This window comes from Amphiprion ocellaris, chromosome 17 (assembly GCF_022539595.1).
Source record: "Amphiprion ocellaris isolate individual 3 ecotype Okinawa chromosome 17, ASM2253959v1, whole genome shotgun sequence".
NCBI classification, from domain to species: Eukaryota; Metazoa; Chordata; class Actinopteri; family Pomacentridae; genus Amphiprion; species Amphiprion ocellaris.
The window spans coordinates 27937767-27956365 of record NC_072782.1 but is presented as its reverse complement, the minus strand read 5'-3'; the positions used below and the strand labels follow the sequence as shown (position 1 = coordinate 27956365).

Below are 18599 nucleotides of genomic sequence, written 5' to 3'. Positions count from 1 at the left end.
TATGTGCAGCTGTTAGTAGGTGTGTAATATTCCACTCATGACAGCTTTGTTTCATGTCTTGTATTTTTCATACAGCTCTAGGTGGTATCTTGAGATAAATAGGTGCATAATGGCACCACTTGTCAAATGACTAAATTGTGTGTTTATCACATCTTTGCAAGTTTACAGTAAGCTTTGTTCTGCTGATTTAAATGCTAAAGCAAATTAGCTTTGTTGCTTTGTGTGGGGGAAACTATTGCCAAAAGACACTGCAGACAAAGTCTCAATTTTTGGTCAATGTCATCCTTTCTTTAGGCAAAATATTTCCATACTTATACGAAAGTCAAACCAATTTTGAGCTTTTAGGTTGTCATTTATTTGTTTATTTATCAGTCCTTTATTAATGATCAGTTTCTTCTGGGTTGTATGAGTCATTTTCTGAGCATCACAGTACAACAGGATTTAAAGATAAGGTTTCAGTCTAAAGAAGCTCCTTAGTCAATTTATGGAGTGTAACTGAGGCCGCAGGTTATTTTAACAAGACGTCTTATCCCCAGGAAGAGGTTCTGTTTCAAGAATGTAGGAGTTGGAGGCTTACATAGTCAGGAAAACTGTACAACCAGGTTGAAAGTTGCCATCGAACCAAAAGGAAAAGAGTTTGGATTCACTGTCATGATGTACACTACTGTTCAAAAGTTTGGGATCATTTAGAAATGTCCTCATTTTTGAAAGAAATGCAGTTTCTTTTCAATGAAAATAACTTTAAATTAGTCAGCAATCCAGTCTAGACATAGTTAATGTGGTAAATGACTATTCTAGCTGGAAACAGCTGATTTTTAATGGAATATCTCCATAGAGGTACAGAGGAACATTTCCAGTAACCATCACTCCTGTGTTCTAATGCTACATTGTGTTAGCTAATGGTGTTGAAAGGCTAATTGATGATTAGAAAACCCTTGTGCAGTTATGTTAGAACATGGATAAAAGTGGGAGTTTTCATGGAAAACATGAAGTTGTCTGGGTGAGCCCAAACTTTTGAACGGTAGGGTATATAAGCTGTAATTCCTCCTCTTCGTAGAGATGCACTTATGTTCTCTATATTTTAAACAATATTACATTTAATGACAACCCAGCAGTGTATTTGTTCTATTATTTAGGGTTAGAACCTAGCTGTAAGTTTCCACCACATTATTAGTGTTTGTTTTACCAGATTTTCCTTTTTAGCATTTGGCTCATGTACTTCACAAATTTTGATGTTCACAGGTGGAACTTGTATGTTAAACTGTTTGTTTTAAATGAAGATGAAAAAAGTCAGTGTTTCCTAGAACCAGGAATCAGACAGACTTTTTTTTTGTAGATTAGCATCCAGCTGCTCCTTATCAATAACTACCAGCGCTGATGTCCACTTTCCCCAGATTTACTGACTGATTTATCATTTTTCAGTTATATTTGTATTATTTACGCATTTCTGTCTGTATGCTTTAACTGTTGGTGCACCACAGATGAGCTAGGATTGGTAAAAAATGAATTCAAACTTTAAAATGTGTAAATTCCCAACTTTATTTGATTTCGGTGGACTTTTTGACACCATTCAAATAGTTATACATTTGCATCACACATGCGTATGATGTCCCTTATTGATTTTCTATTAATTTTGGAGCTTTAGCTATTCCTGTTGAAAATACTTTGCAGTACCACTGGGCCCATTTAATACAGTCTTTATATCACCAGGCTTCATAGTTTAGTCCCCCGGGGCTCATGAGTACTTTCTTCCTGGGTAATTTTCCCGACACCAGGTACCTTTAAACCTGCTACAGACCATGACTGTGTATTTCTGAGTGATGGACCTGGGTGGTCTCTGTGCAGTCAGCTCTGAGGTATGAAATGGATTACCTGGACCCTCCTGAGACTGCCTTGTTTCTCCCGTGGCGTCGTCTCGGAGCCGTTTACCTGCCGTTGCCATTTCTGATTACACCCTGCCGTATATTCCATTACTTCCCAGCGCTGTTTGTCCTGCCTGAGCGGCGGCGATGGTGAGCTTCATCAGCACTTTCCTCCGGGGATGAGGCATTAGGACCACTGTACCACAGCTGCTTCGTTGATTACCACTGTTTCTGATTCACAGGATGCAGCAGCCTATAAAACCCACTGCCTTCCCTCGGCTGCCTCCATTACCCTCCATCTTTGACTCCCCCTGCTCTCCGGCTTCTTATTGCATCTAAACACTGCTCATTTTGCCTTCTTTCTCCATTTCCTTTACATGCAGTTAAGTTTCTCAGACCAGCACATGCCTCGATGGAACGTGTTTGGAGCTATAAATCAAAGTGTTGCTCGCCGGTTGGCAAATCGTCTGAAAGAGAAGCCGGTGAGCTCGGAGCAAATAATCAACACATAAAACGTCACCTCAGTAATTTGAGTTAAATACCTGCTTCAGACTGTATTTTCGAAAGGTTCTTCTGCACCGCTATCTATTCTCCTCTAAAACAACTAATCCCAACTTAATTATAGCCTTGCCCCAGTTCCATAATAACAGTGTACAATGTCCTACATCCTTCACATTGCATCATTCTTGCAGTTATAACACTAAAAAAAATTTACTGCTTTGTATTGATAAAAGTTGATAGTCATCAATAAAACTGTCAACTTTTAACAGGTTTAATTTTTTGCCTGAACTTTCCACATTTTTGCTTAAAGTTGCTGTTTTTTTCAAGCCCAGTTTCCTGTTTTGCGGCATAAACAAACCTGCATATTGTGCCATCCTGGTTGTATTTTTCGACTCCCTGGTGGGATGTTGTGACACAAATCATATGCTGGTGATTTGCATTGTTCAAAAATCATGGAGATGTCATCCACACTCAAAATTTGGACACAGCAGATGAAAACAAGGAAATTTTCAAGTCACTGAATATTCCTTGGAGTACAGTTAAATCCATCATTAACAAATTAGCAGAATATCGCACAAGTGTAAATCTAACTACATCATATCGTCCTCATAAACTATGAGAAAGAGACCGAGGCCACCAAGATATCTATGACTCTCTGAAGGAGCTAGAAGCTTCAGTGGCTGAGTTCTGAGAGACTGTTCATGCAACAACTGTTGGCTGTTCTTCACCAGTCAAAGCTTTATTGGAGAGTGGAAAAGAGAAAACCACTGTTGAAAAAAATGTAGACTGAAGTTTGTTAGAAATCATGTGGGAGACTCTAAAGTGCAGTGGAAGAAGGTTCTTTGGTCTGATGATAACAAAATGTAGCTTTTTGACCATCAGAGCTGTGTTTGGCAACAGTGCACATCATCACAAACACACCTTCCCTACTGTGAGGCATGGTGGTGGCAGCATCATGATGTGAAGCATGGTGGTGGCAGCATCATGATGTGAAGCATGGTGGTGGCAGCATCATGATGTGAAGCATGGAGGTGGCAGCATCATGATGTGAAGCATGGTGGTGGCAGCATCATGATGTGAAGCATGGTGGTGGCAGCGTCATGATGTGGGGAAATATAGTGCTTAAAAACATCTACTTTGCTGCTTCGTATGGATAAAAGTTGATGGACACCAGTCAGACTGTCAGTCCAGTTTCCTGTTTTGCAGCATAAACAAACCTGCATATTGTGCTCTCCTTGTTGTATTTTTCGACTCTCTGGTTGGGTGATGTGACACAAATCTTATACTGGTGATTTACATTGTTCATTAATCATGGAGATGTCATCCACACTCAAAATTTGAACATTTTCCGCCGATTTTCCATTGTACCCTCATGCTCTTTTGTTCGCTTTTTATCTGGAAATTTTTTTGTGTCCTTTTGCTTCTCGCTTTATCTTCCCTCCCTGTGTGAGTAAAGGCCACTCGCAGTGCAATTGCTCTTGTGCTGCCGAACTTATCCGCTGCATAGTTTTTATCTAAACTTTTACATTGACCACAAAGAGACGAGGCGTTGGACGAGGCAGAAACTGATGAAAGGCGTCTTTGGTACAATCAGGGATCTTTGGTGCTGTCTGAGTTTCTGAATTGAAGTTATTATCTCTCGGCACAAATCAAGATTGTGAAATTGATTCGACGAAATCGTTGTGCTCGATGAGATTGGCCTCCGCTGCAATCCACAGCGCTCCGACAAGTAATAATTTGAGTTGCTGCTTCCAGCGTACTGTATGTTAATAGGCAGCTCAGCAGGAACGTTTAGCAGATTCTTGCACTAACTGTAGGAAGAAGAAAGACTGCCGGGAGAGACACTGAAGGAGAGACTAGAGGGATACTGTGTTTGTATTTATAATCCTAGAAATTTTCGCTCAAGTTTGGATGACATTTCTGCACAACCTCGGAGATTCTACGTCTATACTCAGGCTGACAAACCTGGAAAACTAGTAGTGTTGAAGAAAGCCGGAGAGTCCTGTTTGTGTTGCTGGTTCACAAGGATTGTTTGATCATCAAGAGCCTCAACCCCATTCACTTTGATTCCTCCAGGCCACCGGGCTCATGGGAATGCATTGATCTGCAGGAGGATTGCACATACAGCAGGCTATCAGGAGGCAATGAGGCACAGCCGGCAGCAATTTTCACTAGAAATGCCTCAGAAATTGTGCGAGTGTGTTTGTGTGGGAGTTTGGTAATTTGGGGTGTTTTTTGGATTCTGGTGAAACGCTGCAAGAATTGGTTACTCTTCTCTGTGATCTTTAAATATTGTTTTCAGCCTCTTTTATATGTCGCATCTAGGGATTGACCGATGGTGGGATTTTTGAGCCGATACCGATGCCACTTATCCGTAATCAAGGATATCCAATATTTGGGACCGATATACAATCAATGTGATGTTTTAACAGCATGTGATAGCAGACAACCCGTCATTCATAACTTGGTTCCTTCATTAATAAGGGTGACTATAACGGAATATGTACAGTAGAAATAAGAGTGATTACATTTCTCCTCTGTTTATGTTTGATCGACTGAGATTGATCAGTTTGTCTCCTTCTGTTCTTCTCTGTTTTCTTAATCTTTCGGTTTTATCTCTTTTATTGCCCCCTAAAGTTCAGATCCTAAAGCTGATTGTACTAATTATTGTTTTCCAGACTCTGCTTCGGGTTAATCTGTCTGCCTTTTAACTTAGCCACGAGCCATTAGCATAGCATTACCCACTGTGAAAGGAGCTAATTTACTTTTTTGTGGCAACGACTTGTTCAATTTTTGCAGTTTCTGCTTTAAAGACAACAGATTGACAACAGTTAGAGAGAGGAGACTGCATCAGACCTGAAGTAAAGCATTTAATTTGTCAATAAAAGTACAGACAGTCTGAAAAATGCCAAATATTGGCCATGATAATCAGTCAGGCTGATAATCGTCACTAGTTGTGTCATGCTTCAGTGTTTCCTGCTAACACCTCACGGTGCATTTGTGTTCATGGCTTTATCCAGTCAAATTAAACCAACTGACAACTTACACTCATGCATGTCCTGGGAAACACGTATTTTTGAGTTTTTTTTTTTTTTTTTTTAAATAAGACCCGTATTCTTTCTTCTCTTCTCCCCAGGTGCTGAAGGGCAGTAAAAAGCTTTGCCTCCAGGTCCGTTCAGTTGGGCGGATTCCCGGCGGCTACGTCACCAACCATGTTTATACCTGGGTCGACCCTCAGGGCCGGAGCGTGTCGCCTCCTCCGGACCTGCCGGAGCATCGGAGTGCCACCCTGAGACGAACTGAGAGCCAGCGACGCAGCAATATGCAGCTACTGCAGGAGGGAGACGAGAAAAAGGTACCAGCATTACCTGCAAAACACTGCAACAACAGAGCAGCGTTTACACATTTTACCTCATAGTGCATACATTATGCCCTTCTGATAGGTTGAATGTTCCAAAAAAGTTACTATCTTGCACTTGCAACTGATAATTGCTACAATTTCCTCAAAACTCTGAAAGTAATGATGAAAAAAATTCAAATAAAATCAAATATTTATTTATGGACAGATTAAGCTGAGCTAAAGTAAGCAACTAAATCTTAAAATGTTTGATCCATAGATCATAAACACTGTAACACATATCCTAAAAAGAAGTCAGATCCTCCACTGGTGTCGACTAAAACGTTGCTTCAGAAACAGGCGTCACGCTGTGAGACGACCTTAACGCTGAGACGGGAGTCTTCTATTCACAGCGAAGAGTTTGGAGGAGCAAAGATCCTTTTTACAGTTCTGAGTCTTTGGACTCCGATCTACACTCTTCATTCTGTTGCTCCTCCTGAGCAACATTGTTGACTAATGTTTAATTGTATAAACATGAAGGTAACTTTTGTTTCAGTCAGACATGAATAGTGAATATTAACTATTCCATCAGCTGACTGAACAAACACATCAAACAACTGTATTTTTTAATCTAAAAAGACATGATGGTTGCTGTGGTTGCATTAGATTTCTTCTAAACCAGGAGTGTCAAACTCATCTTAGTTCAGGGACCACATTCAGTCGGCTGGACCGGTAAAATCATATCATAACCTATAAATAACCACAACTCCAAATTCTTCCTTTGTTTTAGTGCAAAAAAATCGGACAAAAAAAAACAACAAAAACAGACAAAATATTACAAAAATGAGGCACAAAAGAACAATGAAGAATATAATATTTTACTTTATGATCAAAACAACTTGTCATAGGCTTGGATTGGACCCTCCGGCGGGCTGGTTTTGGTCCGCGAGCCACATATTTGACTCCCCTGTTCTAAACTATCCATCAAAGCCACACTGTGTATATCTAAGATGGCACATTTCCAGAATTTTAACTGTATGTATAGTCAGCAAACTGTTTTATCATCTAGTTTCAACCTTCTGACCTCTGGCAGAGTGAAATATATATATATATATATATATATATATATATATATATATATATATATATATATATATATATATATATATATATATATATATATATATATATATATATATAAATAATAAGTTTCAGTAATGAGCAAACGATGATGATTACTGTAAAAACAAAATCAAAACCTTGAACAGTAACGGGGGTTTTGCTACCAAAAAGCTCACCCTGTCATCACCTCATGACCTGCAGGAAAGGAGCTGTCAGAGCTGTTTAAAAGATTTATTACATCAGAACTTTCAATTTTTCAGCTGGTGATAGCCGCACATTAATCTTAACTGCGTCAGCTCCATTAATACGGCCTGTATAGGACGATAACGTTCAGGAAATATTAATCCAGTCTCTAGTAGATAGTTTGTTTTAGCTACTTTGCTTTAGATGTTAAGGTCTATTTCCAGTATTTGAATAATGTATGTGTGTCATCTGTAAGTCAGCGATTTAAAGCTGCTTGTCTGGTGTGTTTCTGCACATGACAGGAGAAAATATGTCATTATTTTAAGTCCATTTAGTATTGAAATCACTTCTAACAGTACTTTGGCTCTGCTGGAGGGATGAATAATAAACTTTGCTCTACTTTAGTACTGTCACAATATCAAAATGATTATTTATTACCACAGCAAAACTCCAAAAACATCTGTAAAAGTAATGGAATAATAGTTGAAAGTATGTCTTTTGTTAATTGTTAAATAAAAATTAATATATCAATACAACGCAGTGAAGGATGTGGGGAAAAAAGCCTTAAAAAAGCAGAAGTGAATTATTGCTTCACAGTGTGTTCATGCATTTTCATATCCAACCATAAGTGGAGGAACTCTTCATTAAGACCAATTGTTCCACCTTCACACGCCACACTGCTGCTTATAAAAGGTTACATCCTGTCAGAGATAACTTCAGGCAGTCCTTTAGTGCACATTTTAATCACCTACTTTCACTTTTTATGCAAGAATTCAGTTGATATTTTACTGTGCCTGTAAAAAGTATTCACCCCACTTTAGAAGTTTTCCCCTTTTATTGCTGTTTGACATTGAATCATCAATTTAATTTGTTTTTTTTGGACAAGAAATTTCAAAAATGATTCTTTCACGTCAAAGTGAAAACAGATTTCTATAAAATATTGTTAATTATTTAAAAATATAAAATATAATAGAAGTGATTGCAGAAGTTTTCGCCAGCCTTTAAAATGACTCACCTAATTCAGCACAGGTGCAAGAAGTAGAAGTCACACACTTACAGTAATCGTGATCATCTGAGTACAGTGAAGAAAACTGCAAGCAACTTCATGAAAAGATTATTGAAAACATCAGTCAGGAGATGAATACAAGAAAACTTTCAAGTCACTGAATATTCCTTGGAGTACAGTTAAATCCATTATTAAGAAATGGATGGAATATAGCACATATGTAAATCTAACTATTGGAGAGTGGAAATGTTGAAAGAATCTTGTCAGGAGTTTGTCAGAAGGCATGTGGGAGACCATGAAGTCAACTGGAAGGAGATTTCTTTGGTCTGATGAGAACAAAATTGATCTTTTTGGCCTTCAGACTAGACGTTATGTTTAGCCAAATACGTCATTACAAACACACCAACCCCACTGTAAGGCATGGTGGTGGCAGCATCATGATGTGAAGCATGGTGGTGGCAGCATCAGGACATGTAGAGATGCTTCTCTGCTTGGAAGGCTTGTAAAATTAGAAGGTAATATGAATGCAACAACATATAGGGAAATCCTGGAGGACAAATTGATGCAGTCTGTAAGAAACCCGTGACTAGGGAGGAGATTTGGTTTCCAGCAAGAGAATAACTCGAAGCATACGTCCAAAACTACACAGAAATGATTTAAAAAGAACAAGGTGAATGTTCTGGAGTCGCCAAAGTCAGAGCTCAGAGGTCAATCCAACTGAGAATTTGTTTCTGGACTTGAAAAGAGTTGTTCACTCACAATCCCTGTGAAACTTGACAGCTTTGTAAAGAAAAATGGGGCAAAATTACTGTGTCCAAATGTTCAAAGCTGATTGAGACTTCTTCCCACAAACCAATGCTGAACTGTGGCCAAAAATGCGTCACATTTACTTTGTTTTATTTTTTTTAACTCAATACTTTGTTGAAGTCTTTTTTCACTTTGACAGCAAAGAGTATGTTTTTGTAAATTCTTGCCAGAAAATAACCCAATTATATTCCCCAAGATTTATTTTTGAAAAGCAATAAAAGGGTACTTGTAAACTTGCAAGTGGAGGGGGGAATACTTTCTATATGCACTGTAACTGGTGTTTTGGTTGCCTTTCACTGCGTCGTCAAATTCCAATTGTGCTTTATTTTCTAACAAGCAAGCGCATGATGTAATAATGTTATCACAATCGCAAACCTCTTGGTGTTTGAATGTTACTACCGCACTTACCTCTTCATTATGTGGTAGCTGTTTACCATGATACAAGCGCTGACTCCGGTCTTATCATGACATCAAGCTTTTTACAGACACACTACTAATTTCCTTCACTATAACACGTACAATGCAATTCACAAGTCCGTCCTGTGATCAAATGGGCTCCCAGACAAAAGACTCCACGAACGGCGCCTCAGATCTCATTGCTTATAAAAGAGAGACACTAGACCACTGGGACTCCTATTAGGGACAACGAGCATACTGATTCCATGATAACAACTGATGCCAGAAAACACTCCAAGCCTTAAGAGCTGCGATGTGGCGCCAATAAAAAGTAGGATGGTAATTAAAACTATTCCCTATGTCCGGCATAAATGTCACAGAGAACATGAATGCCTCCTGAAGGCGAGCCGAGGTGGCTGGCTCACCTCCAGTCGGCCGACAATTCTTATTAAAAAAATGACGGACGGCAGCACAATATGCAGCAAATGAAAGTAAGACTTCTGAGCCAGATGCCAAATCTGTGCCAGCGGGTTTATGAGAGGGATGAAACTGACATTGTTTCATAGAGATATTTGCATATGTGCCATCTTGTAGCTGTCAGGGTGCAACTGATCCCCCCTGCTCTTTTTCCAATCTTGGCAAGAGACAGCTGCATTAGGATCAAACCAAGCAATCAAGGGCCTTATTGTGATGGAGGGAAAGTGTGATTTAAAGTTTGGTGCAGCTAAGAACTTCTACCTGTGCATACTGTGGGATTTAATGTGGTCTTTTTTGCTGTTTAAATGTAAAAATTTTAGTGAAAGATAGATTAAGCACAACATTTTTATCTATCCTTGGTGATGCATTTACATGACTTGTTTAGCGCTGCCATGTAGAGTGTTAGAAAACTGGAAAATAGAAAAAAAATAGAAAAGCACTCAGAGAGTGCAGTACTCCGCCAAGGTTGTTCATTCCCCCATATGGCATTGTCAGAAATGCAGCATATTTTCTTTAGAAATGCAGCATTTGCTTATTACTCTGCCAAGGAACGGTGGAGTTATGTGACCATCGGTGTACATTTGTCTGTTTGTCTGTCTGTCCATTCTCAATATTACTCAAAGGTCAGAAATGACACAAGGACCAAGTTACTAGATTTTGGCAGTGATGCGGCTTATAGTCTGGATCCACGGACGTAGTGTTCACTTGTTGCCATAGTTACAGTGACGTCATGCTGCTATCTCACAATGATACAGAAATCTTTTACAAATCCGTGGATCCAGACTAAAAGCCGCATCACTGCCAAAATCTAATCACTTGGTCCTTGTCATTTCTGACCTTCCCTGAAAATTTCATCCAAATCCCTTAGTCTGTTTTTGAGTAGTGTTGCAAACAGACAGACAACAGACCAACGCTGATCGTCACATAACTCTGCAAAGTTTCTTTTGACTAATTATGCAACCTTTTATATGTTGAAGACCTTCTGTAAATGGTTAAAAAAATCAGAAACAGCATTGTTTAAACCCATGAAAAATGCAACTCTGACATTAAAAGATTGGCTTTGTTAAGGGAACTGAAGGCTCCCGGGCCAAAGCAAATAGCTGAGGAGTAAAGAGACGCCCTTGATGAGTCGACCCGGAGAAGAGAGCAGATTAAACCTCCCAGAATCTCTGCCGCTGGGTTACAATAAAGCACTTTTATCAGACAAATGAACCCTTCATCAAACCGCATCGCTGCTAGCACACACTGCAACGAGATCCACCCGAGTGTTTCAAAGTCGCTCATAGATCAAGGCAGCAGGGCGGTTAATAACTAAAGCTGCTCGACTACTACTACTGGAGCAGTCATTTTATGTTATCTGTAGAATTTCAGCTTCATCTTAGTAATTACAGAAAGTAATGCAATTTAAGAATATGTATGATAAATATAAGAAACATCTGTAGCTTTAGGACACACTTGCATCCATCTTTATGCTAGATTTTAGTAACTATTTTAATTAGCATTCATTCATTCATCTTTCTTTCTTGCTTCCGGACTATATTTTGAGAAGTTATGTGCAGAGAAGAAGCCCTTTTCAGACATTGAGTGGTACCATTATCAGTGTGTTAAAGTGAAGGCATTCTGTCATTCAGACAGATTCATGTTCCCCATGGTCTCATTTAGACATTCCCACTACAGTGACACAAAGATCCTACAAGACTGGACAGTACATAAACTGAAGTATAAATCTAAAATAAAAGCAAGTTTATTAAACTGTCTGGATGACTAATAGCCTATTATTTTAAACCCGGAATATTCTGTCCATATAAATACATATAAATAAAAATACTGACAGCTGTGGTGGAGTTAGAACAACCACAGTGTAACACATGATTCAGAAACTATGACCTTGTTTGTGACAGTTCATAACATCCCTATATCGCTAAATAACATACAGTTCAAACTTGTGTTGAAAAATCATACAGAAATGCTACTACATCTGACCTAGCAAGATTACTGTTGTGACTTTAATGAAAAGTTACTATTCAGCAGAACATTAAGATGCCTTCAGATTATTTTAAGGGAGTGTAGGTCCAGCTTTTTGTTGGGCTACTCTTGATGAGATGTGTCAGTTCAGCTCTACTGTGATGTGAAAGCATCATATTTACATCTTATCAGTGCAGAAAACAGTCAGTGAACCCTGATTGTCTATAGTTTGTTGTTTGCATGTAAACTTTTCACTAGTAAATAAAAATAATAAATGGATTAGTAAGTCCTTGTTGAGGCGAGCAGCACTGTCTCAAATATATCATAGTATTTTAAAAAACTGGTGTGAAAAAGAAAGTGTTTGGGGTTTCCTGCCCTCCTTAGAAGCACATTTAACACTCAGCCCAAAGCTGTGTGTGTTCTGAAGGAGGGAAACCTCTCAGATGAACCCTGCTGGGTAGAAACTACTGCACCCTCCTTGGATCCAGTTAAGCTCTGCTGTGTTCATTCTTTTCCTTTAACTGGAGGTTGTTTAGCTGCAGTTCGCTGGGCTGGTATGTCCTCAACCGAATCGTCTGTAAGCAGCATTTTGAGAAGGGAAAATAGGTTTCAGGTCATTCGAGTTGCAATTCCAAGTTTATTTTTATAGCATGTTTTTACACTCAGAAGTTATTCAAAGTGCTTTAAAGGCAAAACATAAAACACATAAATGATAAAATTCAAAATGCATGAGCGTGAAAACATATAAATTAAGTAAATCAAACAACACAGAGAAGTAGAGAAAAGTGCATACTGAATAATTGCAACTGATTGACTATAAATAACATGTAAAAGATAAAATATGCCATAGAATTAATTAGAAAAGAATTATAATTAAGTGAATAAACGTGCAGGGTAATTGAATAAATGCACAGGCAGGTTAGACTTCACTTTATCAAATAAAACTGATTAATTATAAAACTCCCTCTGGCCTTATCTTAATAGAATATTAAACATGCATGCAATATTAACCATGGCAGTGGCATCATCATGATGTGAAGCATGGTGGTGGCAGCATCATGATGTGAAGCACGGTGGTGGCAGCATCATGATGTGAAGCATGGTGGTGGCAGCGTCATGATGTGAAGCACAGTGGTGGCAGCATCATGATGTGAAGCATGGTGGTGGCAGCATCATCATGATGTGAAGCACGGTGGTGGCAGCATCATGATGTGAAGCATGGTGGCGGCAGCATCATTATGATGTGAAGCATGGTGGTGGCAGCATCATGATGTATAGCATGGTGGTGGCAGCATCATGATGTGAAGCATGGTGGTGGCAGCATCATCATGATGTGAAGCATGGTGGTGGCAGCATCATGATGTGAAGCATGGTGGTGGCAGCACCATGATGTGAAGCATGGTGGTGGCAGCATCATCATGATGTATAGCATGGTGGTGGCAGCATCATGATGTGAAGCATGGTGGTGGCAGCATCATGATGTATAGCACGGTGGTGGCAGCATCATGATGTGAAGCATGGTGGTGGCAGCACCATGATGTGAAGCATGGTGGTGGCAGCACCATGATGTGAAGCATGGTGGTGGCAGCATCATCATGATGTATAGCATGGTGGTGGCAGCATCATGATGTGAAGCATGGTGGTGGCAGCATCATGATGTATAGCACGGTGGTGGCATCATGATGTGAAGCATGGTGGTGGCATCATGATGTGAAGCATGGTGGTGGCGGCACAAGATAATGTTTCATTTAATTCTACAGTAAAACAATAAGTTACCTTTAAAACAAACTAAATTTAAAACCTTGATTAGTCATATAAACTCCATAGGCTTCAGTAATTCGCTGCACATTTAATTTATTGGTGCCGCAGAGAAGATAATTCCAGTTGGTGATTTATTTGAATTCAAACTGTGTCAGGTATTGTTCAAGCTGCTTATCAGGGGAATTAACACTGTGAACAAACTGATCAACCAGTTCTTCCATTTTAAACAGATCCAGCCTCCATATATCTAACCTTGACTCACCAGCGCTCAAGTAGCTCCAGAAACTCTCTTTTTCTTTTCCTCCATGCGCTGAATTTCACATCTTCATTTCCTCACAGCAGCCTGACACCACAGGCGACTCTAGCAGCCCATCAAGCAAAACAGCTGGGACTCAGAAATGTCCTTTAAAACATTGATATTTCAGAGGCATCCCCTTTGTACCATCTCAGATATTTATCCTCAGCCGTTTATCTGCTTCTCTGTCTGCCTTAAATAGGTCAACCTGGTTTTGGATGACGGCCGGTCTCTGGGTCTGATGATCCGAGGAGGAGCGGAGTACGCTTTGGGTATTTACATCACTGGAGTGGACCAAGGATCAGCAGCAGAGTGCGGAGGACTTAAGGTAGAGATTTTATTATTTTTTTTATTTTTTCACTCACTGTCTCACACAAGTGGCCTCTGTGGCATTTTATACAACGGTTTAGGTATGCTTTACTCTTTGTTGATGTGTTTGCAGGAGAATGCACATAACTCTCCTATACTTAGCAAATTCGTACTACTTTGGGCTGTGTAACTTTTGCAAAAGTTTGCAAAAAGCTTGTTTTTTGCAGAGTCATGTTGAATGTTAACATCTTTATACAAAAACATAAAGCCTCAACACATGTAGGCTAATATATTTGTCAGCTTGTTGCGGTTTGCACAGAACAAAATTCGGTTCAGGCTCTCTTTTGTTTGCGAGCAGATGAAGCACTAAATGAGAACAAACAGTATGTCATTGTTCTCTCAACGGCTGCATTACATTATTTTGGCTCAAGGATAACACAAAAAAATTAATGCAAATAAAAATGAACACAAACAAAACTTTACATAGAAAAGAATCATGTATTTTGATTCTTTCATAACTTTATTGTAGGTCTTCTGGCAAATATGACAAAATTTGCTGAATCAAAATATACTTCCAGCAATTCTCATATTTAATTAAATGTCCTTTGGCTATTTTACTTTTGACTTCCATCCACAAGCTTCTGGTTGTATCTTTGACCCTCCTCTTGACAAAATTAGCACATTTCAACTAAATTTGTTGTCTTTCTGACACAGACTTGTTTCTTCATCACAGTCCACTTGTTCTTGTTGGGTTTAAGTTAGGATTTTTGGGAGACCAGTCTAAAAACCGTCATTCTAGCCTGAATGAACCATTTCTTTACCACTTCTTATGTGTGTTTGGGGTCTTTTTGAAACACCCAGCTGTGTCCAAGTTCCAACCTTCTGGCTGAAGATTTTAGGTTTCCTTCAAAAATGTTGAGCTAATCCTTCTTCTTCATTAATCTATTTAGTTTGTGTAAAGCTCCAGCCTCAGAGCATGATACTACTACCACCATGCTTGACAGTAGATTTAGTGTTCTTGAAGTTAAAACCCCTCACCTTTACTCCTCCAAGCATTTTTTTTCTGGTCATTGTGGCTCATTTTTTGTTACGTCTGACCACAGAACTTTTCTCCAGAAGTCCTTTTCTTTGTCCATGTGATCAGCAGCAAACTACTTCCAGAAGACCTGTAAAATCTGTGAAATAACTAAAATGCACGATTGTTTTGGTTTTTTTTGTGACAAAGATGCTTGTGTTTCAATCATTCCATTGAAGAAAAACTAAGAGTTATAGTAGTCACTGAACCTCATGATTGCCATGACGTAGAAGAGAATGTAAACTTTTGATCACAACTGAGACCAAAGCCCAAAACCAGCCAAGGCTCAAAAGGTCCAAATGCGTTCAAGTAACCTATAGACAAGAAAAAAATCTTGCTTGCTTCAAGCAGCTGGAGGGGCGGTTCAGTATTTGTGTTTGATTGACAAACTGCCGGTCTGCCAGATTTTACACCGCTGACAACAAAAGAAAAAGTAGACAAATCTGCTCTGTGACCTGCAGGTCGTTGCTACAAGGTGTGTTGTTGGTTGTGTTTAAGATTAAGCAGCACAGCAGCATCTAGAGACTGAGGTGGTATTTGCAGGTGCTTCCACATGCTGTTTAATGTGTCGCAGCTGAGCGGCTAATTTGCAGTCCTGCAGGAAAACTAATGTTAATAGCGGTGAGTGTTTTGTTTGAAGACTTGTTCAACACGCCGAGGTGCAGGACAAGATGTTCGTTCGTATCATTAAGTTGGATAAGACGGAGGCTTGGCAGGAAGCTAATGTGGGTTGTGGTTCAGAGTTTGTGTTGTGTCGCAGGCTGTTGTCTGGCTCAGTGAGACCGTCTGCTCTGCCAGTAACAAAAAGCTTAATTTACTGCTTTATGCAGCGTTTGACTTCATCAAAATAAAGTCTCAGTCTACCCAGACAGAAACCGGAATTATATTACTTTAAATGAATGCAAAAGCAGTTGAAGCTCCATGAAACCACCAAATATATTATATGCAATTTCCTCCTTCAGTTAACTTTATATCAGTGTAGAATACAGAACATTTACCTGGAATAATCTGCAAAACAATCTACATTCCTTCTCATCTTCGGGGCAATTCAGGTTTTTAATTTCATCTTATTGTGCTTCCAGCCATTCTTGTGTCAGTTGATTCATTTGTTTTTTACAAATTTTACAAATTTGTGTTATCCAAGTTTCTTATTCATGTGACTACTTCTGTTTTTTTCTTGGACCTTCTTCCCAGTGAACGCCAGGTTTTAAATCTGCCAATCTGTTGAGGTGTTGAAGAATCAATTGTTTGTTTTTTTTTTACTGAAGCTCTTAGTGTCACCATGACTTTGATGACTGAGAATCTACACATACAAGTGATTGTGAAGGTCAGTTTTTTTCCACTAATCAATCCAAAAACACAAGCAACTACCCACTGTGGCTGCTTCTTAGTAACCACCTACAGCAGCTGAGAGAATCCAGATCAACCTCCTGGAATAAAACTGCCAAACATCTGCGAACTTCTACTTAAACTAAAATATCTATCTATCAATCCTTTCACAAACACTTAACATAATCATAGCAGCCACCCATTAACTTCCATGTAACCCCCAAAAAACCTTACTTACCACTAAATATTATCAGCCAACCAGCTTGTAATAACTTTTGATAACTTTGCAGGAAGTCATCAATTTTTCATGCAGAGGTCTGATATAGAACTGCTGGTACAGATTTAATTCCACACCATCTGTAAATATACAATGGAAATCAGTGCGTTATTGAATATACAATATTGTAATTGTGCAAAACTGTAGAAAGTGTGGAAATCACTGCAAATATCTGTAAAATAATGATATTTTTTAGCTTATTTAAATACAGTAAAACTAAGTAGCTTTATGGTCACACTTTATATTTTATTTATAATATATATTATTAGTATTATCTGTAATATTAAAAAAAATAGGAAAAACCTGTAAAATAACAGCTAAAAAAATAATTTACCATTTCTGAAATATTAATAGATAATAATAAAACTCTCATTTTATTGTCAAATGTTGTAAGAATATCGATTGTTGATGGGGACGTTATTTACCATTTTAGTGTGTTTTATGGTTAATATGTTAAGTAATACTTCATTCTTTGATTTCACAAGATATGTAATTTCACAGAACTAGTAAATCTGTTAAATAATTCTTAAATACTCTTAAAAAATGTATTTTTATATAGTGCTTGTATTAAAAGTGCACCTGTTTTTGTTGTTGTCAGCCATTAAATGGCCGCTACCAGCTGATATCACCCTGTTTAATGATGCTGTCACCAAATTTAATGGTGGTCTTCAGTGTTTCCTCTCACAGAACAATAAATGACTGCATTAGGACGACGGAGGTGTAGAATTGATGCAAAGGTCAGCAGTGTCTCACCTGAGAGGCTGGAGTCTGAGTCCTGTCTGGAAACATTTTATTATATTTTCACTTCTGTTTAGTTTTTACTTTTAGTCGAAGTTTGTGGAAGCTCAGGCAGTTAAATTCAGATAAAGATCAGATGTTTTGCAACTTATCCACATGATCCAAAGCTTTGTTTTGTGGATTTCACATATGCTTTATTCACATTGCCTACATAAACTGGCTTATTTTCTGTTTTTCACTGATTACTGTAACTACACCAATCCAATAGAATAAAGGCCACACGTCATACAGAACATTTATTTTCCCCGTTTGTCAGGAAACACCATTAAAACTACACGAAAAATTTAAATAAAACATTCGGACAAGATTTCAGACATACATCTTTTAGTTGTGTTAATGTTTCTGAAGCAGGTTTCCACAATTAGGACCAAATAATAAAGTATCTCAAGCTAGTATCCATTGATAGGTTCAACTTTTTCAGCACAGCATCAGCAAATGTATAAAACCGACCTGGATTATAACACATCTTCTGCTCTAGTCATATATATTATTGCTAATATCTATTACAACTACAGATAATGTCCGTTTATTTGCCTGATGATGTTTGAATCGGGCTAAAAAAAAAGTTCCAAACATCCACAGAGGTGCTTGTTGCTCTCAGTGGTTTCATCTCTAACTGATGTCTCTGCACACATTCTTGGAAGAGTCAGATTTGGTTCTCACATCTCCTGTTTGCTCTGTAAAGAATTCAGGCATCTCTGGTGACATTTCCTTTTAAGAGCTTCTTCACCGAATCTGTAGCATTGACATGACAACAGATGGGAAGCTTTTCACAACAAACCACTTTTTCTGTCACTTTTTTTTTTTTTTTTTAAGGTATTTTCACTCAAACTGCCGCTGCCTCTTCTTCTTCACCATATGGGCTGTTAAAAATTAATTGCCTTAAAAGTTTGAGCAAATAAAAAAGTTGCATATGTTAAAAAAAAAGTTGATTTGGGTTCTGAAAAGCAAACAGTGTTGCAGAAATAAATAATTGTTGGAAAAACAAATTATTTCAAACATCAGCAATGAGCTGGAGCTGTGTGTGGTTGCTGTAGGGCATCATAAAAATGAGAATATCTTTGTTCATTTTTTATTATCATAATTACTAATAGATGCT

General features: G+C 38.4%; 1 protein-coding gene across 3 annotated transcripts in view; it reads left to right on the top strand.

Annotated features, from left to right (window-relative positions):
* The window catches only part of whrna (whirlin a), a 204357-nt gene that overhangs the window by 79364 nt on the left and 106394 nt on the right, over positions 1-18599 (top strand). For all 3 annotated transcript variants that reach the window (XM_055019461.1, XM_055019462.1, XM_055019460.1), the window contains exons 2-3: positions 5500-5718; positions 13915-14040. In XM_055019461.1, the coding sequence (XP_054875436.1) occupies positions 5500-5718; positions 13915-14040 (345 nt within the window). The remainder of the gene's footprint in view (positions 1-5499; positions 5719-13914; positions 14041-18599) is intronic.